The 22,853-nt window shown below is 37.9% G+C and overlaps 1 protein-coding gene across 10 annotated transcripts in view; it reads right to left on the bottom strand.

The window, feature by feature from the left end:
• The window catches only part of Mbd5 (methyl-CpG binding domain protein 5), a 353,158-nt gene that overhangs the window by 22,217 nt on the left and 308,088 nt on the right, over nucleotides 1-22,853 (bottom strand). For 8 of the 10 annotated variants that reach the window (XM_076928716.1, XM_076928718.1, XM_076928712.1 and 5 more), the window contains 3 exons: nucleotides 17,049-18,065; nucleotides 15,352-15,560; nucleotides 10,419-11,627 (listed from right to left, as the gene is read on the bottom strand). In XM_076928716.1, the coding sequence (XP_076784831.1) occupies nucleotides 10,419-11,627; nucleotides 15,352-15,560; nucleotides 17,049-18,065 (2,435 nt within the window). Of the gene's footprint in view, nucleotides 1-10,225; nucleotides 10,318-10,418; nucleotides 11,628-15,351; nucleotides 15,561-17,048; nucleotides 18,066-22,853 lie in introns of all 10 variants that reach the window. The other 2 variants (XR_013108584.1, XM_076928720.1) reach the window with 2 other exon arrangements.

The following is a 22,853-nucleotide window of genomic DNA, read 5'->3' as shown; positions in this document are numbered from 1 at the left end:
ACTCTCATCACCACCATCCTATCCAGTGACTCTCATCACCACCATCCTATCCAGTGACACTCATCACCTCCATCCTATCCAGAGACTCTCATCAACACCATCCTATCCAGTGACTCTCATCACCATCAACCTATCCAGTGACTCTCATCACCACCATACTATCCAGTGACTCTCATCAGCACCATCTTATCCAGTGACTCTCATCAGTACCATCTTATCCAGTGACTCTCATCAGCACCATCTTATCCAGTGACTCTTATCAGCACCATCCTATCTAGTGACACTCATCACCATCATTCTATCTAGTGACTCTCATCAGCACCTTCCTATTCAGTGACACTCATCTGCACCATCCTATCTAGTGACTCTCATTAGCACCATCCCATCCAGTGACACCCTCAACAGCACTTTGGCAGCCACTTCCGTTCTACTGGGATTTTAGTATTTTTAAGTGTTACAAAATTACTAGAAAAAGTAAATCCTCCAATTTGATATCAAGTACCTTATCATGCCATCATATATGAACAGAATAAAAGTTTGGGGCAAACTTGAATTTCTAGGAAAATGTGTCACAGAAACATGGGTTAGAGTCGCCTGAGAATTTAGATTTCATTTGCTGCTGTCTAGATAAAAGTCTTTCTAAAGCTTGGGGACTGCCATCTACATTAATCCTAGTTATCAGTCTGTGGAGGGACAAACCTCTGATTCTAGTTTAATCTTGCTTAGGGGAACAAAAGGTCACCACAGTTAAAGTTTATAGCCTTACCTAGCTTTTCGGTCAATTTAATATTTTTCTTGATAGTCACATCTTTCGACTGGTCTAGTTCTTCATTCTCATTATCTTTCAAATTTAGATTAGGGACTGACTTTGTTGGTCTAGATTTTATCTTTCTTATTACTTCCAATATGATTCTGCTTCATTTCTAAGAAGATTCTGGTACCAGCAGAACATTGGTTGCCTTTGCCATAACGCTAGCCAAAATGTAGCCCAAAGACTGTGGCTATGTAGAAAAAGATTCATTTCCAACACTGGTTAGAAAGATAGAGAAGGAAAAGTGAATTCATAAGGAACATACTGGACACAGGATCACAGTATTACAGACTACAGATTAGCTACCATGTGTAATCAAGTACACAAAGAACATTTTTAAAAATAAAATGCTACACCTCCCAGAGTGGGTTCCCAGGTGCAACTTCTTAAGTTCATATCCCTGGAACATAGAAACAGCCATCTTTTGGTTATGTACCACGCTCTCAAAAATCTGTGTATTCTATGAAGCTAAACTGAAAAACAGTAACCATGTCGCCCCCAAAGGATTAAGATTTTTAGCAACCAACCAGAGAGCCATCTTTATCACTATCACTGCAAATATATGTAGAAAAAGTCAAAGTGTGAATCAAAGAGGGAACTCCAACACACTGATGCTTTTTGTAGAAGTTTTTTTTTTTTTTTTTCTGGTAATTAACAGGTGTCTTCCTACTTGTTTTACAATAAATGTTTCATGGAAAAGAAACATTTTTTAGCCCCTCTGTTGAAAAGTCTTTCTTTAAGGTTCAGAATACACATAAAAGCCCAGTGAAATATGAAGAACAAAGGGATAGCACTGAAAACAGTGAAAGGATTTATTCACGAAAAATAAGAATTTTCTGCTTTGATTATTAGTGAGTAGCAATCTTTTGAGGCTAGTTCATACAAGATCAAAAGTGGCAGATGACACCCATTTATCCAAAATAGTATTAACATATAGGCCTTTAAAAGCAGAAAACATACAGAACACAAATGACCTAAATTTAAAGAAAAAGGAATATATCTGAAAAGAGACTTTTCACAAGAAATATGGATGATTAATTAATATGTTAACAATTGTTCAACATCATTAGAAAGAGGAAATGCATATTCAATTCTTTTTCAGTCTCTGCCTCACTAAAAATGGCCACCATCAAGAAATGACAACAAATATTTTCAAGGCTGTAGCAAAAAAGGAGCCCTTATTTAATGACAGTGAAAAAAAATTTACTTGCTCATCCCTATTTGGTGTTATTCTGTTTACAAATAACTAGGAAATCAAATCAGCGTATATGTCCATCAACTAATGAATGGATATTGAAAATGAGGTACATGTGCACTATGAAATTTTATTTAGCCATGAAGAAAAATAAACTTAAGAAGCCGGAAAGTAAATGGATGGAGCTTGAAAAAAATTATGTTGAGTGAGCCTAGAAAAACAAATGTCACATGTTCTTCACTTGTGGATCTTAGTTTTCCAATCTCTAAATTTGCATGTTCCACTTGGAGTGACTGCAGAAGCCAGGAAGCTAGAAAGAAGCTATCAAAAGAGGCGTGTATAAGGGAGGGTGAAGGGAAAGCTAAGAATATGGAAATAGAAGAGAGAATCCACAGATAGAAAAGTTAGCAAGAAGGTAATGGGGGGTGCATAGAGGAAATAATCAGGCAGAGGGCAAAGTCCACCAAAACGGATGATGTTTGGAAAAGTCTATTCAAACCAACTGGTAGCCAAACTAAAGAAAATATCCTTTATACAGCAAAAGTTGGGGCTGGAGAGATGGCTGAGAGGTTAAGGGCACTTGCAGAGGACCCAGGTTGAATTTGAAACACCCATGTGTTGCTCAAAACCATTTGCAACTCCAGGGAATACAATGCCTTGTTTTGACCTCCATGGGCACTAGATATTCCTGTGGTACAGATACACACATGCAGGCAAAACTACTGATTAAACATAAAATAAAATCTTAAAATCATAAAAAACAAAGAAAAAAAAGGAAGGACGGAAGGAAAGAAGAAAGAAAAGAAAAATAATTGTGCTTTTTGCTCCTCCAGATCCTATGTAATAAGACTCATGCCCAGCTCTACAGCAGAAAATCTGTATGGTCTCCCTTTACTCTCTGACCCCACCCTCAATGAATCACAAAGCCCTTCTCCTCCAACCTTCCCTCTCTCAATTTATCCTATAATTCCAAACCCCAACACCAGCATTCACGGGGACTATACCTGCCTAGCAGGCCAGGTAAGTCAAGTGAACCCCTTCACCATTTCCTCCTCTCTTCCAAATCCAATCCCCCCTCCATCCCATCTCATCCCAAACTCTGTAATAGAACACCAGCTGCACCTCCTCACCACCTATTTCCTGTGGGTCCCACAGAGGATCTACTAATTACTCCCTGCTAACCCGAGTGCAGCTTCTGGCAGGGCAACAAGTAGACTGCCAGGGGATCCACACTCTCCTTCTGTTCCTCCAGATCTAAGCCCCAGGCAGCCACCACAGTGCATGGAGGAAGCAGAAACTAAGGAACAAAATACTCACCCAAAAGAGACAAAACCAGATATCACTAACCAGAACTACTTTAATCATTCCAATCCTAGATCCCTAGATTAAGCTGTATATCAACAAGAAAAGAGGCAGAAAGCTTACAAACTCATGGAAACTGAACAGTTCTCTACGGAATGATAAATGGATCAAGACAGAAATAAAGACTTTCTAGAATTCAATGAAAATGAGTACACATCATGCTCAAACTTATGGGACACAACAAAAGCAGTTCTAAGAGGCAAGTTCATAGCACTAAGTGCCTACATTAAAAAAAAAAGCAGCTCAACATCACACCTGAAAGAATAAAAAGAAGGAATCACACACAAAGGGAGTAGGTGGCAAGAAATAATCAAACTCAGAGCTGAAATCAATAAAATAGAAATAAAGAGAGCAATTCAAAGAGCCAATGAAACAGAGAGTTGATGTTTTGAGAAAATCAATAAGATCAACAAACTCTTATTCAAATTAACTAAGAGCAGAGAGAGAATATCCAAATTAATAAAATCAGAAATGGAAATGTAACAACAGACACCACAGAAATTCAAAGAATCACTAAAAATCTTCACTCCACCAAATTAGAAAGTCTAAAAGAAATGTATAATTTCTTGATAGGCACTACTTATCAAAGTTAAATCAAGATCAAATAAGTAACTTAAACAAACCTATATCCCCTAGTGAAATAAAAGCAGTCATCAAAAGTCTCCCAACTAAGAAAAGCTCAGGGCCAAATGGTTTAGCACAGAATTCTACAAGACTTTCAAATTATTTTCAAATTATTCCATAAAACTGAAACAGAAGGAACATTACCAAATTAATTTTATGAGGCCACAGTTACCCTGATACCCAAACAAAGACAACAAAGAAAGAAAATCAATTTCCCTTATGAACACAGATGCAAAAATACTCAATAAAATACTAACAAAACAAATCAAACAACACATCCAAAAGGTCATTCACCATGATCAAGTAGGCTTTATTCCAGAGATGCAGGGATGCTTCAATATATGAAAATCAGTACATATGATTCACTATATAAACAAATTGAAAGAAAAAACTCACATAATCATCTCATTAGAGGATATCATTAAATTAACTCACAAAATCAATAGCTCTCCAATATACAAATGACAAATGGAAATAGAGAAGAGAAAAAAAAAACCCACACAATTGCTAAAACAATCTTGAACAATAAAAGAATTGCAGAAAGTTTCACCATTCCTGATTGAAGTTATACTACAAAGCTATAATGATAAAAACAGAAGGTAAAGTGGGGAATAGTCTTGAACATATTGGCACGAAGACTTTCTGAACAGAACACTGCTAATGCAGGCTCTAAGATCAACAATTAATGAATGAGACCGCATGAGACATGAAAAGCTCTGCATGCAGAAGACACTATTGTTGAGATAAAGTGGTAGCCTACAGAATGAGAAAGGATTCTTTTTCTTTTTTAGCTAACTCCACATCTGATAAAAGGCTAATATCCAGAATATTTAAAGAATTCAAGAAACTTGGTATAAAATACCAAATAACCCAAGTTAAAAATAGGATACAGATCTAAACAGAGAATTCTCAAGTAGAGCAAATTTAAGTGGCTAAGAAAACTCAAAGAAAATTCAACATCCTTAGCCATCAGGGAAATGCAAATCAAAACTATTTTGAAATTCTTTCTTACACTTGTCATAAAGGGTAAGCTCAATAACACAAGTGAGAGCTCATGCTGGCGAGGAGGCTTGTGCAGCCACTATGGAAACTAGTATGGTGGCTCCCCAGGAAGATGGGAATAAATCTCCCTCAAGATATACCCAGCTATACCCAACACACCCATCTGGGACCCTCCCAGCTAGGAACCTCTCACTTTTGAAATTGTAGCATGACAGTTATAGGGGTAACCAACCACCATTTCCTAATTGGATTTGAGGCCACTCACTCCACAGGAGGGAACTTGTTCCTGGTACAGTAAATTTAGCCAAAGACAAAGCTCAAACCAAAACCAAAACTACCAAAACCAAAACCAAAACTACCAAAACCAAAACCAAACCAAAAAAACCATGGGTGTGTGTGGGGGGGAGGGCGTGAATCAAAGGCCCCAGCTAAACTGCTGTTTAATTAAACTGCCATAGTGTTAAACTGCCTGCTAAGCATTTATGTTTATACTCCTAGACAAACGCTACTTGCAGCTTCAGTCAGAGAATCCCCTGGTTTTAATGCAGAGACTCATGAGAATATAAGATGTTGAGAATACAGGGTAGCTTGACCGCTCACTTGTAAATATTATGTCATCTGGGCAAGATAAAAAAAAAATCCATTGTGATACTGAACTCACAGTCACTGTGAATGCCTGTACTGAGTGTGCATGACAGGCCTGTCAACAGTGCACTGGAAGAGGAGCTGGGGGTAGTACTGCTCAACTATTTGCTACCGATAGATTCAGCAATTGGGGGAGTCCTTGGTTTTGGTTGTGAACCCACAGAGGACCCAATAGGCTTCAGCGGATAGTCTCAATACAGTGGTCACATAGATGGTCCTGGTCAAACTAAATGGATCCCAAAGCAAACTCAAAAGTCATGGATTTAGGAAAGTTGCTGGTGGGGAGGGAGGAACAAGGGAGATAGGAGGGGGTGGGAGTAGAATAATTAAAGTGCATTGTATACATATGGACTTGTCAAATTACTATTTATGCTTTTTAAAAGTGGAAGTGAAATTATTACAGTGTGCACTTTATTTAAAAATTATTTAAATAATTACACAAAAATAACCACATTCCTTCACAATCACAGCACAATGGTGGAAGATGTCTGTAGTGACTGAATTAGCCATTTATCTTTCCAAGAATTCTCTAATGCTATGCCAAGATTCAAGGGGCATCTGTATCTGGCAATGGGTGTGTGTGTGTGTGTGTGTGTGTGTGTGTGTAATTCTGTTTCTCAGAATATACTGTTCATTACAAGCGAACAAAAGAAAAAGAAATTGGAGCTTTCTGATTAGTGTTAAGACAAGGCACACACACAGCAAAGGCCAACTTGGCTTCTTTCACACACTATTAAAAACCTCTACTAGCTAATGTTGTCAGGGGCTGGGGGCTGGGGGATAGAGGAAGAAAGTCTGAATTGATAAGTTTTCAAAAATAATTGAGAAACTACAGACTGTCAATTTCACTTAACTAAGTATTCTAAAACACTGTTAGGCAGGCCCCCTTCTTGAAATGAACAGCTAACACTAATTAATATTGAGAAATGCAATTTGTATGCTATGTGATAACATTCATAAAACCATCACAAACTATTTTACTTGCTTAGTATAATCCTAATGATGCTTTTACTCTCAACCTGGTGAGTAAATTTCTATATATGGATAATAAACCAACAACAACTAAGATCGACTACCTCAATTCAACCATAGTGGAGTTCAAATTAATATAATTGTCTTAAATAGGGGAAGCAGGCTAATCTTTGCTGAGTCCTCTTCTGTTCTGAGAACATACAGAAATCCCATTCAACTCTTGAAACACTATTAAGAGTAGGAACTACTGTCTCCACTAGAGGAGACTAAGCCCTTAAGGACTACACATGCAGGTCCACTTAATTGTCTGGTAGTACTATGGTAAGCTCCTATCAGAATGTCCAGAGCTCCTTGCTCCTTCTGCAACACTTAACTGTCTGTCATATCCTCTATATAATGGAGTAACATTGTATCTTCAGATACAAACTGTCTCAGATACTAGGCCTATCTTATATCAGTCTTCTGCTATCTACTATACAGTTCCAAATATTAAAATGCCTTTCTAATAGAATAAACTAAGCAAGTGTTAGTTCCTAGAATGATTGCACTCTGCTAAAGTCAGCCATTGGCCAATACCAGTGTTCTAATCTAAACTGAAGACTGCTCCATATAACTGGGAGACAAAAGAGGCAAACAGTTTGGTTTTGCATAGTAGTCTGTGATCCTGCTATTACTTATTTTCTTAACTTGCATGCATCTAAAAAGAATCATGAGTGGCTGCTCAGAACAAAGATTGTAAAGGAAAAAAAACTAAATGTGGGGTGGGGTTGGGGGTAACAAATCTATTTTACAAACGAGTTAACGGGTTTTATCTCATAAGATCTGACAGGATCTTGGATTAACTTACTTTGTTGTACATACAAATAGCATCAAAGACAAGGGCTAGGAAGGCTTAACATGACAACATAAGACAGCTGTTTGGCTTACCATCGAGGTAAACACCAGGAGAAATGGCCTTGCAGTCCCCAGTGGCCCGGTAGAACTAATAAGGTTTTTCTGTAATAAACCTAGGCTTATATAAAGTGTTGATCACTCATTAGTACACAGAGGAAACCTATGGTTTTAACTTTGTAAAAGCAGAAGCCTGCTTCTTAGCATTCAAGGCTTTATTTACCCAGCACTGATGAGAGGTCCTATGTAAATAAAACTCATTATAATTTATTCACCTAGATCAAAGGATAAACTTAAAAACTGTCCTATTCGATCCCTCTCTCAAATAATAGATCATGCTTTGCTGTACTCAGATACTGAGTATATTTTAATCTTTCCGTGATGATAAGGGCCATTACTACCCGGCGCAAAGGCCACCTGGCTTGAATTCTGACAGTCTTATTTGAGTCTTTTTGAGTCTCATGAAAATGAGAAACGTTAGCATCATTAAGTAGGATGAGAAAGCCTTTTCTCTGTTTTGTGAAATACACATAAAAATGAGTGCAGCAAAATAAGTACTTTGCCTTTTTACGTACTAACGCAATATAGGTCTTGAAAAGACTAATGTTTAAAAAATGCTAAGTAGTCTAGAGCGTTCACTGATGTTTTATGTTGCTTTAAAAGTCTATTATGACATGTACCTGTATGACCTGTATGAAAGAGAGAGAGAGAGAGAGAGAGAGAGAGAGAGAGAGAGAGAGAGAGAGAGAGAGAAAGTCAGAAGACAACTTGTAGAGTTCAGTTGTCTCCTCTGATCATGTGGCTCCTGGGGATCTAATTCAGGTGGTCAGGCCTGGCAGCAAATCCCTCTCCCTGCTAAGCCATTTTGTTAGCCCTGTAACTTGCTTTCTAGTGATAGGCAAATATGGCAAATCTTCTATGTATTATCATTAATATTTCATTACATATTTTAGTGCTCACATCAATGTATGCTTTATGTATTTTGAATTACTAAAAATACTTCTCATGTGTCTTGATAACAAAATTTTAACTTGAGAAATCAATATTCTAATGTCAATGAAGGGAGAAAAATGATTTTCACCAAACAATTTCATGTTCTTTTTAGGAAGAATCTGGTTTTTAAAAGCACTCTTATTTTATATTCAGTAAAAATGAAAATAAATAGCTGTTTTAAATGTAGCAGAAAAAAATGGTTCTTAAAGCCACCTATAGATCAGGAGGGAATGAGCTGATGTAGGGGGTGAAATGCTTGAGTTCACATCTCCATGTAAAAGCCAGGCAGGTGTGGTGGCCCACGGGGACAAAGGGCTGTGCCAGACTAGTTGAAACGAAGAAGCCAGGGGCAGAGAAGGACCCAGATACTGAGGAAGACACTTGACATCCACCAGGGACCTCCAGAATCTCCACAGACACACACATACGTGTGTATATGTACCCATACTCACTATGTGCCTACCTACATTCAAACACATATGCATACCATACGGACTTATACAAACAAACAATACATGCTTTTATCATGTGAGGGTACCCAATAGCATCTAAGAGCAGACTCAGGCAAGAACAACGTTTGGAGGAGGGTCATGATCTTTCTTCAATTGTATGTTTTTATAAAATGGCACCTGGACAGCCCTGGTTCGTTTGCACAGAGACTGTAAAGCAGTTTAGTGGATCTCCTTTGGATTGATAGCAGTCCCATGTATAAGCAGCCCAATTTTGCTGTTTCTAATTATCTCTTGAATAAGCTGTCAAAAATATTTAGGTTTATCTACTTAACAGATTCTTGGCTGGCCCCAGAGAGCATTAAGAATAAAAGGTTTTGTGAACTGCAGGATGGAATTCATTTCCTTATCAAAAGTAGAAACGCCAGGCTCAAAGTGTATCACAACAAGTATATACCAGGCATTATAAACAAGGCTTTGAGGACCTCCTGGCCCCATGACGAAAGACAGTCCTTTTATTGTGCTGGCAAAATTGCTCTTGGTTTCCTGCCATTAAATCTACGTGCCAGCTTAAGTCTGAGCAGAGCTGAATTGTTTTGCACAACACCATCTTTATGAGAACAGTGTATACCTGTAAGATTCTTACTAGCTAAGAAGATGAGAAATTCTGTTTCTTCATATGAGGGAATTGGACATGATTTTCTCCTTCTGATCCAGTAAAAAAAAAAAGTTTCTATTTAAGTTAAACATTCTGCATGTCTCTTGCAGCCAATTTTACCAACTGTAAGAGAGGTCAGAAACCCCTATTTATTTCTTCTATCTCAGATGGTAGTTCATGGAGATATTTTCATTTAATTTATATGGTCAGATCATGTTAAGTAGACACAGACTATTGATACAAACATTTCCACATGTTATAAAGACCTAGAACTTCCTCCAAAAGGAATTCAGGTGTTATTGGCTGCTTTCTGTAATGGCTGTGGCTTCACCCAGACTTTACCAATGCCCTACTTCTCTGGTTGTCACATGTAAGCTTGTGAGGAGACAAAGACAAGACAAAGACAAGACAAAGCTTGTGTCTTTTGGCACACCTTGCTCCCTGGAAGCAACCCTTCCTCTGCTGTATTTCCCCCAGTCATTAACACTTGTCTTTCTCTATTTATGGAATAAAGGGCTACATAAATACAAAGAAGGAAGGCAGAGTTGACAGAATTCTAGAAATCTGGTTTAGGGTTAGGGGCACTCTGAGCCTAGTGGGTCTATAAGTTGTTTATAACTCACCCCTTGGAAATATGACACTTTGGTGACTATAACCATCCCCTCTTCATTTTATGTTCCAGAAGCTTGTGAGACCTCAATGAGTCATGAAGAATCTTAAAATCAAATCCAAAGAATCCAAAGTGATGATAACAAAAAAGAATAATTGATATTTGAACAGAGGTTAGTATTTGACAATGGATAAAGATTGGTATACCTTCCCTTCCTCGGGGCTTTGTTGGCATGAATTGTGAACGTCGTCTTCTCTTATGAATTTTCCAGGCCAGGAAGTCAGTCCTTTGATTTGGCCCCAGACCAAGTCACCAACGTTGAACGTCCTTGGTCTATAGTGTATCAACTCATGTGAAGAGGGGGAGTCTGGATTCCTCAGGTCATCTTCACTACTAATGCTTTTAGCATCTGAGGGACTAGGCACACACCCATTAATGCTTTTGGCATTAAAGTCTCCATTGTAATGGATGTAGTCTTTGACCAGAGAACTTTCCAAACTATTCGAAGAACCTGGAGACTGCCCCTCTAGGACTAGGTCTTGTTTTGCAGTGCTAAGCAGCTCTCCAAAGCCCCTACTCTGACGAGGTCTGTTTCCATTAATGTGTGTACATCTCTCCACAGTACTCTCTAGTCTCTCTTTAAAACTCATCATAGTTCTTTTGTAGTTATTATACCTGAAATTTTCCTCTAGAATCTTATCACCTTGACAGTTTCTTGGTGGTAACAGTATTGGGTGCTGCTCCCCAGCTAGAAATGGCAGTGCAGAGACATTGTTGGGCCTTTCATGGCAAGGACTACTATGGATATGGCCTGGATGATCTAAAAACTCCTCATACTTCCACCTGCTGCGTTCCCCTCTGGGACTTTGCTCTCCATCCCACTGTTTTCTGGATGTGTGGCAGCTCGCTGACTTGAAACACTCAAACCCGTCTCCTTCACTGGAGTTCTTCCCATGGTCTACGTTCTTCGGTAGCCGTGACCCTCTCACATTCCTCAGCCTGCCGTCATGATCCACTCCTCCCATGTTCCGCCCATGGATGACGGCGCTCACAGCACTGGACAGATTTAATGGGTCACCAATGGAGGCAGTGAAGGCACTCATGGCGCTCAGGGCTGGGATAGGGCTGATTTGAGTCGTGCTGTTGACAGCAGTGGTGATGACAACCTGCATTCCTTTGCTGGCTGCATCCACAACTGCTTTGTAAATGGCGTCTACGGAGGCATCGCCTTGGCCACCCATAATGAGGCCGTCCTTCATGGGCTGACCAAGAGACTGGTCAATCCTTGGCTGCAGCTCACAAGGTGTATCTTGGAAATGTGGAAGTACAAGGTTTGGGTTCTCAGGAAGTGCTGTGAGTCCAGGCTGACTGCTTATTCTTTTATTTAGAAGAGCTGCATCTCCTTGCATCCTCACCTTAAATAATTAGGAGGGAGGAAGAAGAGGAGGGAGAGGAGGAGGAAGAGGAGAAAGAGAGAGAAATATAAAGATCTTAAAAAAGATTATAATTTTAAGATTCACCAAAAGATAAACAAGGAAGCACAAAGAACAAGAATAAAAATGAAAGGAAAAAATCATTCTGTATAGGAAACCTCACACATTGACTGTATTTTTATATTTGGGTAATTCTTTAGTTGAAACAGTTCAACAGATCTCCTTTTAAACTTATCATTGCCAAATGTTTTCTAGAAAAATTAAGCTTGAGGTAGTTGGACATAAGGTGTTTCCAGTTGTTTCCTCAGTGGTCTTACAGGTGTGTGAAACTTAAGATTGATAAGCAAGTTAAATATAAGATAAAATAAAAATAAAATTTTCTAATAATGCATTACTTTGATATGACATTACATATGGTAAATTTTATTTATATTTTTATTTTTGTGTATATGATGTTTTTGTGGAGGTCAGAGGATAATTTTGTGGAGTTATTTCTTTTCTCTAACCTTTATGTCATCTGGGGATTGAATTCAGGTTGCCAGGCTTGTGAGACAAGAGCCATTACCCTCTGTTATGGTTTGTATATGCATAGCCCAGGGAGTGGCACTATTAGAAGGTATGGACCTGTTGGAGTTGGTGTGTCACTGTAGGTGTGGGCTTTAAGACCCTCATCCTAGCTTCCTGGAAGCCAGTCTTCTGTTAACAGCCTTCAGATAAAGATGTAGAACTCCCAGCTCCTCCTGCACCATGCCTGTCTAGATGCTGCCATGTTTCGACCTTGATGATAATGGACTGAACCTTTGAACCTGTAAGCCAGACCCAACTAAATGCTGTCCTTGTAAGAGTTTCCTTGGTCATGGTGTCAGTTCATAGCAGTAAAACCCTAACTAAGACACCCTCTAAGTCATCTTGCCAACCAGACATGATATTTCTTGATGTTTTAGATTTAGACGTATTAATTCCCTCTCTTCAACCTTTATTTAGCCATTTCTTGAGGTATATCCTCATGCTGCCAAAAAGGCTGTCTATAGAGTGACTACCAGTTAGGAAGAGGCAAGGGGAAGGAATTTCTGTATAGGAAGCATTAATGCAGATTGGAAAAAAATTCTGTTACTTCTCTTAATTTTGCTAACACTATGTAAGAAATTCTGTGACAGACTTTAGGTCTAACATAATCATTAGTTATCAATCTTAATTTCTACTCAGCTCTGGCCAAGAGATCACTGCTCTCTGGTCTCTTCCTACTTTCTTACTAACCAGCACCTAGGATCCAGTGGCACATCAGCCGCTCTTTTGCTACCAGCTCCCTTGTCTGTACTTGACAGATAAAATCTAAATCTTAGATCATTTTAAATTCTGGTTTTATCTACATCCACAGGAAGGTAAAGTATTTTATGAATAGAAATTTATTTTTTCCAACCTGGCCTGTTGCTGCTCCTTTAATCTTGTGATCTTCCAGTCAGGAGTCAGTTTCTACACAACAGTTCAAGACTTCCTGTACTTCTTCAAGCTGACTGCCATATCATCTCTTACCCTACGCTTAGTAGATAGCCCTACTTACCAGAAAAAATGGAACTCATGGTAAGATCTGTTGCACTCTGACAGTTCTTCATCCTTAAGAGCATATGTTTCTCAGAAGTTGTGCTTTGCTTAGATCTTGTCCAGTTGTCCATCTGCTCCACGGAAGGGAGCTCCGCACTTCTCAGGGACCTGGACTTCCCTCTCTTCATACTTACTTTCATGTGCTTTTTTGGCTCTTTTTAGCATGTGATTATGTTCATGCCTCCCTGTGTAGAACCCAGCGTCCCCTCCGGAGCATTAACCCAGGTCTCTCGCTCTTCCCAGTTTGGTTTTTGAAGCAATACCTCATTTTGTAAGTCTCAGTGTCCCATTCATCATTCTGACCATTGCAATATGACCCTGCTTATGCCACCTCCACAAAATGCATTCTTCTGGAGTCACTCTCATGTCATAATGGCACAGTGAACTGGTTTCAGGTTTTTGATTACTTTCTGGGTGCTGTAGGGACGCATAACTTCCATTATGAATTAATTTATTACATATGTGTGTATATTTCATCCTAGGTGAAAGGTGTGCTCATCACTACTCTTTATTAAGCCAGCACTTCTCTGTCCTACTTCTGTCTTACCTCCTTTCTCAGAAGAAAGCAGGGCTGTAGAGCATCCTGGCAGACACTGAAACTATTAAAGCATGTAGCAATACCTAGTTTTTCTTCTCCATCCCTCTGTCTCTCCATCCCTCCTTCTTTCCCTTTCATGTATGTGGAAATGTACTGCACCATTCTTCTGCTAATACTACAGTTGTAGAATTTTGTCATCTTGGAGGTCTCAGCATATTTGAGAGAATAAGTCTACCTAATCTTTTAAGTTTATGGATAGATGGATATTATAGAATGCATTTATTTTCTGATTCATCAATACCTAAGAGGCTCTTAATTTCTGACTCATGCAATGAATGTTTTGTTATGTGCTCTTCTATTCACATTTGAAGATGCCTCTTAAGTCAACATATGTGAATTAAACATCTGGGCTAGTGAACATATATGTGTTTAGACACACATATACATGTATATACAAATATGCTTAAAAACTTGATAAGCTATCAAATTATCCTCCAAAAGAAATGAGCCAGGCTGGATATACATCTCAGTGGTAGAGCATTTCTCAGCTTGTACAAGGCCTTACTTGGGTTTGAATTCTATCACAAAAGAAAAAAAAAGCTAATAAAGCTTAACCAGCATTCATATGGACCAACAATAATATGAGAGTACTGGTTCCTTCATGCTCTTACCAGCAGCGCATGCCGTCAATATAACGTACATAACATACAGAGTAATGTACACATTGGTTATTCTTTTCATGTTTATTAATAATTCATACTTCATTTCCTGTGAATTGTCTGTTCATGTTTATTTCTTATTTTTCTAGTCAATTATCTTTTTCCTTCTTGATTTATAGAAAGAATATTAATATGAAGGGTGTCCATATGTAGCATGCATTATGTATATATTTCCTGATATTTGGTATTTTATAAACTTTAGAATATCTTTGATCATATAGAAATTAATATTTTTGTATTTCTCATATATTTTTCTTTTGTCATACTGGCTTTACATCTTGCTTAAAGAGCGTCCTCTGTCTTATTATTTATAGTCTGTGGTGGTGCATGTCTATAAGTCCAGCATAAGGGAGTCTGAGGAAGAGGGTGCAAATTCAAGACTAGCTAGCTTGGACTACATAGTGTGCTCCATTCTTTTCTGTTTTTAAAAGTGTTACATGTTTTAAAAAATGTATATTTCTTTCTTACATTCATATAATGTTACTCTTTCTATATAATCTTTAGTGTATTAGTCACCTTCGTAGAAGTAGTTGAGCATGTGGCCTAAGCCAGGAGGAGAGGGAAGTGGGAGCTAACATAGAAGAAAGTGTGTATTAATTCTGAGAGTAACGTGGGCGGCCGTGAGAGGGTAACACTACCAGTTTTTATTCACAATTCCAAAAAGACTGCTGCCTTACACAAAATAAAATTATCTTTATAGAAAAGACTGGAATATTTAGCAGTACTCAATATTGAGAAAGAAGGAAATAACTGTCAGTAGACCCTAAAGGGTACTTTTTCATTCCTCCTCCATTTCAATAAAACCAGACACTGTTTTCAGCTAAAGTCATGTGTGGAAGGAAAGTACCTGGAAGTTCTGAAACAGACAAGCCATGGGGTTATTGTTAGCTGGGCAAGGGACTGTGGGTTGTCCTTGGAAGGCCTGAAGATTCTGGTGTCCCTGGAGAAGGTGCTGCTGCTGCTGATTCGGAGGAAACATCTGATTGCTGTTCAGCAGTGACTGCAGATGAGTCAGCTGATGGTTATTCAAAGAATTGTTTATGGATGACATATCACCTACAGTTTTGAAAAACATAGAGTATAAGTCAACGCACTTCTTCAGAGAACTAAGTTATGGTTGTCTTTGCACCTGAGAAGTTCTGAAAACAAAAACTGAAAGCTGAGCTTCATGGGAAAATTGGTCATTTTTATCAGCCTTATTTAGCTATAAGTAAAGAATGCCTTTAGCATTTAGTTTTATCTGCATGATTATCTTTTATTTTATATTACATAAAGATTAGTCATTAATGTTAAACTTCAGAGCTAAGTGTCCCTATGGCTATTTTTATTAGAACATCTAAAATTAAAGGTTGAAAGTTTTCCTTAGCAATTACTTAGCAGTTAAGCAGTTGAACAGATGAAGGTAAGGAGTGGGGTATGATATGGTCTCATTTATAAAAATTCAGTTTTAAGTCATAATCATCAATAAATACCACCAATTAAATTAAATGCTTAGTTTTGAAATATGCATTTTGTTTTGCAATAAAATGGTAGCCAGCTAAAATTAAAACTGTAAACCCAACAATAGAAAAGAATTCATTGCTATAGTTGTTATAAAGATTTTAAAATCAATGACATCAATGGATACCATTAATAACTGATACACATTTAATTTTGGAATTGTTTTAAATTGTTTAAATTCTTTTGAGAACAGTTTTGTAACTCGAGTCTGTATGTGTATTATGATTTTTGGGTTAACTATAACTATTTAAGGTCTAGACAAAACTCACTGCACTGCACTATAAAAGTTTCCATAAAGTACAGTAATATCCATGAGTTCTACAGCATTAACAAGACGCTCCTGACAACACCAGTTCCACTTGCACCTATTCCTGGGTTTTATGGACACTTCCTCTCCTTTCCTTGTTGTTACCTGCACCCACCATTATAAACACTTGACATTAATTTTGAACTTTTTTTTCTGATAAGCTAACCTATGAAAAAACTGCTTTTATGGACAAATATGTAATTATAAAAAATGGTAATTCTGAGGAAACCTAGTATTATTTAGAGGGACAGTTTTTCCTTGGTCTTAGATGAAACTTCAGCTTGGAGTCTTTTGATGGCTGGCCTTTTTAGTTTTGCTTCTCAGGGTTGGCCTGGAAGCACTTCCTCAGACTGCTCCAGTCCTAGTGCAGCTGCTCATACAACCCTGTGATGCCACACCAACTAAAACAGAAACGCAGGCTCTTTAGACAATGCAGACTGAACTTGGCTGAAGACAATGGTAGGTAGGTTAGGTTTAGGTGGCATCAGAATTAGAAGAGGAAGCAGATTACAGTGGTATTTAGTAATGCTAGCATCAGAAAAGGAAAAAGCCATTTCGATGTTTGTTTAGCTATGGTTTTGTGTGGGTGTTGTTATATTTAATTCCTTAAATAAGCTGTGACATAATAATGAAGACATTTTAAAAAAAAATAGTGTGACAAAATGTTTTAAAAAGGAGAATAGAGAATTAGAAAAACGTTTCTTAAAAAAAAAATTTGTGAAAAAAATTGAACTTACCAAGCAGACCTGTCCCCAGTAGAGGGTTAAGTAGCTGTGGCACCACAGAGTTACTGTTGAGTTTAGCTGGACCAGGTGGATTCCCAGCATTATTAGATATATTCAGCAATGTTTCTGCCATTGACACCACTGCTGTCCCACCAAGTGTTGAGACAGTCAGTGCTGCCACTGCTGATGATGTAGTGGTTGTGGTAGTGGTTGCCTGGGAGGAGGTTGCTATGGAAACCTCTGGATGAATAGCGGTGTTGGCCGATGCCGAGTTCAGGACACCTCCCAACAGCTGGGGATTCAAGGCCATTAATCCTGAGGCCCCAGTGACAGCTGGGAGGAGCAGGGGGTTAAAAGTAGTGTCACTGCCTGTTAAAGGGTTTCCCAGGGGGCTGCCTAAAAGGGTATCAGCTCGGCTGTTGTCTGACTGATTGCTTGGCAACCGGTCTGGTGGGGCTGTCATCTGTGTTAATAAGGGTAAAGGGGTATTCTGCTGTTGCGAAAGATCTGAGATGGTCAGATTGAAAGACGGCAGGGGAAGCATGGCAGCTGCTTGGGCTTGGTTCTGAAGCAGGGCTGCTAAAAGCTGAAAGTGAACAGGCTGTAATACCTGCCCATCCATGTCACCGGAGAGAAAAGCTAAAGCAGCGTTTACATTCGGGTTGAGAAAACCTAAAGGGTGGAGGTTGATCTCAGACTTGCCTTCTCCTGCTGAAGGCTGGAGGATATTTAATAGATTCTGGTTTAGGAGATGCTGTTGATTCACTGGCAAAGAGATAGGTAGAGAACTGAGGAGGCTGGGGTTCAAGGGGTGTGGAAGATGGTTGTTTGAAGTGCTGTTGGATGGAAAATGAAGGGCATGCTCTTGGCCAACAAAAGGAAAGTCACTCCCAATGGGCAGCTGACTCTGCAGTGGGTTTCCAGCTGCGGTGGTGACTATGACACCATCTTGGAGAACAGATGTAGTCTTTGTGATGGCAGGGTGGTTGCTGCCAGCTATAGCTATGGAGGAGGGCAGGCTTGAACCACCTAAAATGAAAGCAGAAACACACTTATTAGTTATGGACAGTTAGCAATATTACCCATAAAGCTTCCTGAGATACATTTCAGGTTGTTCTACTTACTTGGTTGTAAATAGAATAACTGTACCACAGATGTTTTGACATCTGTTAATGAAACTTAAATTTTAGAACTGGTGTCTGATGAAGTCTGCTGAGTAGCAAAGAGGTTTCTGTCCATAGCTCCACAAAGTGAACATGGGCAATGATGTTATAGTTCATCCACGCAGTTTGGTATATTGAAAAAAAAAAGCTTCCTTTTTTTCCCCAAAAATGATACCTTTTGGTATACCTCTTTGGTCTCATTTGTAAGATTAGCAGTTTCTTTTAATGAACAAAACAAATTTCCTTAAAACTAGAATGGACATAAAAACATAAATCAGCTAATAAAAGGTACCTAGTTAATATGAAGTATCAAATAATATTTTATTGTATACCTTTCTGGTAATATATATATATATATATATATATATATATATATATATATATATATATACACACACACATGCATATACACACATTCAGGTATATTTTCTCTCTCTCTCTTTCTCTCAGACACACACACACACACACACACACACACACACACACACACAAACACACACCATGTATTTTGGAGACAAAACGGAATTATGCTATAATCTTGTAGCTTTTCATTTATCAATTTACTGTGAAAACCTTTCCCTGTGAATTTATATATACTAAATCATTTTAGTAGTTTCATGTATTACTATCTGATAACTTAACCACTCTAAGACTATAATTTTTTTTGCAACACTTTGAAAATAAGTGACACTTCAATAAATATTCTTATTAATGTATCTTTTACAATTGCCCACATTTTTTGTTTTTTAAAGACAGGGTGTCACTGTGTAGCCCTGGCTGACCTGGAACTCTTTAGGCAGAACAAACTGGCTTGGAACTCACAGTCTTTGCCTCCCAAATACTGGTATTAAGGTGTAAGCCACCATATTGGGCTACACAATTATTACCTAAGGATAAAATCTTGGATATGGAATTCCAGAGTCACAAAGCTTTACATATGTATTGCCAAACTGTGCTCAAATGAAATAGATAAATACACACTGAATTTAAATTCCTTTAAACTGTATAATAGTGCGTATCTCTCAGCAACACATTATCGTTATTTTTAACAGTGAAAAACATAATTATTAATAATCTGTTGTTCTGATAGTATAGACACTGCACTTAAATGTCCTTACATTAGACCAGTCTTCCAGAATAGCACCTATATTCCTAAAACTCTGTACTAAAGGTTAAAGTTAAGATAACTTAATATTGAAAACAGAACATTTTAGTTGATATATAATTACTATTTTATTATTGTTAGTGGTTCCCAACCCAGGCTACACAACAGAATTACCTAGGGAAATGAAATACAAAACCGAAAACAATCAATAAAACTAAAGCTAGTACCTGGACCTAACCCAGACCAGCTTAAAATCCATCTCTTAGAGAACAACCTGGGCAATAATTGTCTTTAAAATCAACCCTGGTGACCCAAGTGCACAAAGAGTAGGCAAGATAGGAAAGATAAATCTCAATCTACAAACAACCCCTTACTCTCCACTGCCTGACACTTTTTTTTAAAGGCAGGTGTTGGGGAAATAAAAGGTCTTCTTTCCATTAAGAGATTGTTTTATGTAATACATTCATTGGGAAATATTTTGTTTTCAACTATTATATACATATATGATATAATGAATACTACTACTGTCACCATAAATCTAAAGGAATTGAAACTAGTTCCCGTGGTGCTGTGCCATCAGAATAACCTCATGTGACAATGTAAGCAACAGTTTTTTTTCCAAATACACAGAAATGTTTCCATAACTGTGGAATAGTAAAAATATGGTATATTGTTTTCATCAAATGGAACAATGCAATAATTTTTCCTTTATATACTTTGAAGTTACATTTAAAATTATAACTATGTAGTATATAAAGTGACTATTTATTAAGCCACACTGATAAAGTTTAGCATTTATATGTTGATTTCTGTCATCACATATAAACTCAGTGGTGAGCATTTTCTCATATACCTTGCTGATATGTGTGTATGTGTGCAGCATGCGTACATGAGTGTGTGTTTGTATGTAACAGCTGATGTAACCTTCAGCCTCAAATCCTAGAACTATATCACTGAATTTTGTTATTTTTAAATAGGGTTTTCTCAAGTTGCCCAGATGGCCTCGAATTTGTGATCCTCCTGCCTCAGCTTCATGGATACTAGGATTCTAGTTACATACCACCACATCCGGCTATCACTGAATTCTTTCCTAAGGAGGTTTATTCTAAAGTGATCACAGAAAAAAATATCATCATTGTGATGCCTGCTATGAGAATCAGAGATAGGTGAAAAGAGCTTGTCAGTTGGAAAGTCCATACACATTGCCACTATTCCTGGCATCAGCAGGATGGTGCTGCAGCAGTCATAGTGGTAACAAACCAGGACTACCATCACCTCCAGACGGCTTCTAGAATAATGGTTTCTGTTTTCCCATCTGTCAGTCCGATTTCTTTAAAGCTCTCAGTGTTTTATTTAAAGGCTGAGATTAAAAAGAAGGCTTTTTGAACATATATAAATATTTATGAAATATTACCATGAAATAATGACATGTTCACAAAGGTTAGAGTAAGAAGACATACAGAATGCTGAAGTAGGCATGTGGTATACAACTCTTTAAATATTAATTCAGATTTTTTTCACAAAGCAATCAACACCTTAAATATTTCATCGGTTCCCCAAATTGCTATTTCCATACATACAGTTGATCATTTGCATGTAAAGTGCATATGTTAGGTGAGCCAGGGAATCTCATTTACTGGGACTCACCGTCACTGTCAAGTTTCTACCTGCTAAATGATAATGGCAAGCTTAAACGTGGAGCTCACCGTTCTTCTGACCACATGCAGAGTTTATTTCCAAAATATTTAGCATGTATGTAGCAAGGCTTTGTAGATGATGAGATTCCTTAGAGGTTATTTTTTTTAATTTCTTATATTGGCCACTGAGAAGCATCCATATTTATGATTCAAGAAGTAGCCATTTGGGGATAACACTGTTTTAAAAGCCCTCCATCTAAATATTCTTGAGAAATTATAATAAAACGCAGTTACTGGGAGTGTTTTTACCCTGCCAATAAGAAAGGACAAATCCAAGCAGGATGCAGACCCGGACACACATGTAAATACACACACACACACACACACACACACACACACACACATTGATCTTCTCCAATTTCTAACAACTCAGTTCAACAAACAGGTACATTCTGCTGGAGAACAGGATTGAAACAGTGTGAGAAGTTTAAAAACCTTGCCAGGGTGGGGAGGTGGGAATGGGTGGGTGGGTGGGGGAGCACTCTCATAGAGGCAGGGGGAGAGGAGATGGGATAGGGGCTTCTGAAGGGGAGACCTGGAAAGGGGATAATATTTGAAATGTAAATATAATATCCAGTAAAAAAAAAAACTTGCCATTTTCTCCCCCAAAACTCAGAGTTTAGGCCAAGTGGTAAATGCAGAAATCTGTACTTTCCCTCTCCTTGAATATATAATTACATGGCAGAAAATTTTAAATGTCTTTTTATATATTAGGCAGGATGAGGAGACTGCAACATGCTAAGGGTTGGAACATCTATATAGATGTCTACACAAGGGAGAATTATAAAACTGATGGTGTCTGAGAAAACTATACACTTGATCAGGCATTTGAGGGTTGAAAACAAGATAAAAAGTGCTTCTATGTAGAAGCCGATTCTTTTTCCTTAAATATGGAAAGTGAGGCAGATGATGGGGAATGAGTCCCGAGTTTCACAAATACAAAAATATCTGAAATAAGTGTATGGCTTTCATAGACCCTGACTCCCTCAGCCGATGGATAAATCTGCCAGTTTATGCAAGCAGTAAATAAATTTGAATAAATATTTTAAACCACTGAAATAAGTATCATTCGTTATTTCTCTCTGTATTTCAAAGACATCACAGTCATGACACATGGTTGGATTCAAAAAGTGTTTGTTGGCTGAATGCATCTTTCCAACTTATTGGTCCAGTGCCAGGAGATGGGGACATCAGAAAGGTGGTTCAAAGATGACAGATTACTTTAGAATGCTCTCAAGTTTCTCAGGAAGTTAAAAGTTACCTCACAGCAGGAGACATCTACCTCAAAGGACAGTTGTAAGGTTATTAATACAGAGTTACTCAAAGAAAAACCTGAATTTACATGAATTTTTAGTTTATATTGGATTTTTGAACCATTAAGTGTAAACAGGCACTATTTTGTGATACTATTTCAGACTTCTGTATAAAAACCTATATTCTGTTGAATTACGTAAAGAACGTGTTAGTTAAAATAGTTTTTTTTTTTCCCTATCCAGGATGTTTGGCACTTACTTAATAGAAGAGAAATAATTTTTGTAAGATGAAATATCATGAAACATGTAGCGATAATTAAATAGGTATCTGGGAATTTGGAAGAAGTTATCAAGTTCCAGTCATTTACTTAATAAAGATATACAAGATTACTTTGTGTCAACCACTGGTGTTTTCAAAGTAGGAGAAAGGGAAAACCATTCAAACTAAAGAAAGTAGTTCCAAATTCCCTAGGCTAGACCTACAGAGGCAGGCAGGCTAGTGTGGTGAGGGGGTGAACATGCTAACCTGCTCACTGAATACTGCACCTAAGCCTTATGCACACACAACTCATATGCTCATGTATTGTGTGTATGTACAA

This window comes from Arvicanthis niloticus, chromosome 2 (assembly GCF_011762505.2).
Source record: "Arvicanthis niloticus isolate mArvNil1 chromosome 2, mArvNil1.pat.X, whole genome shotgun sequence".
NCBI lineage: Eukaryota > Metazoa > Chordata > Mammalia > Rodentia > Muridae > Arvicanthis > Arvicanthis niloticus.
Note: the sequence above shows the minus strand (reverse complement) of the source record. Positions and strands in the feature narration are given on the sequence as shown.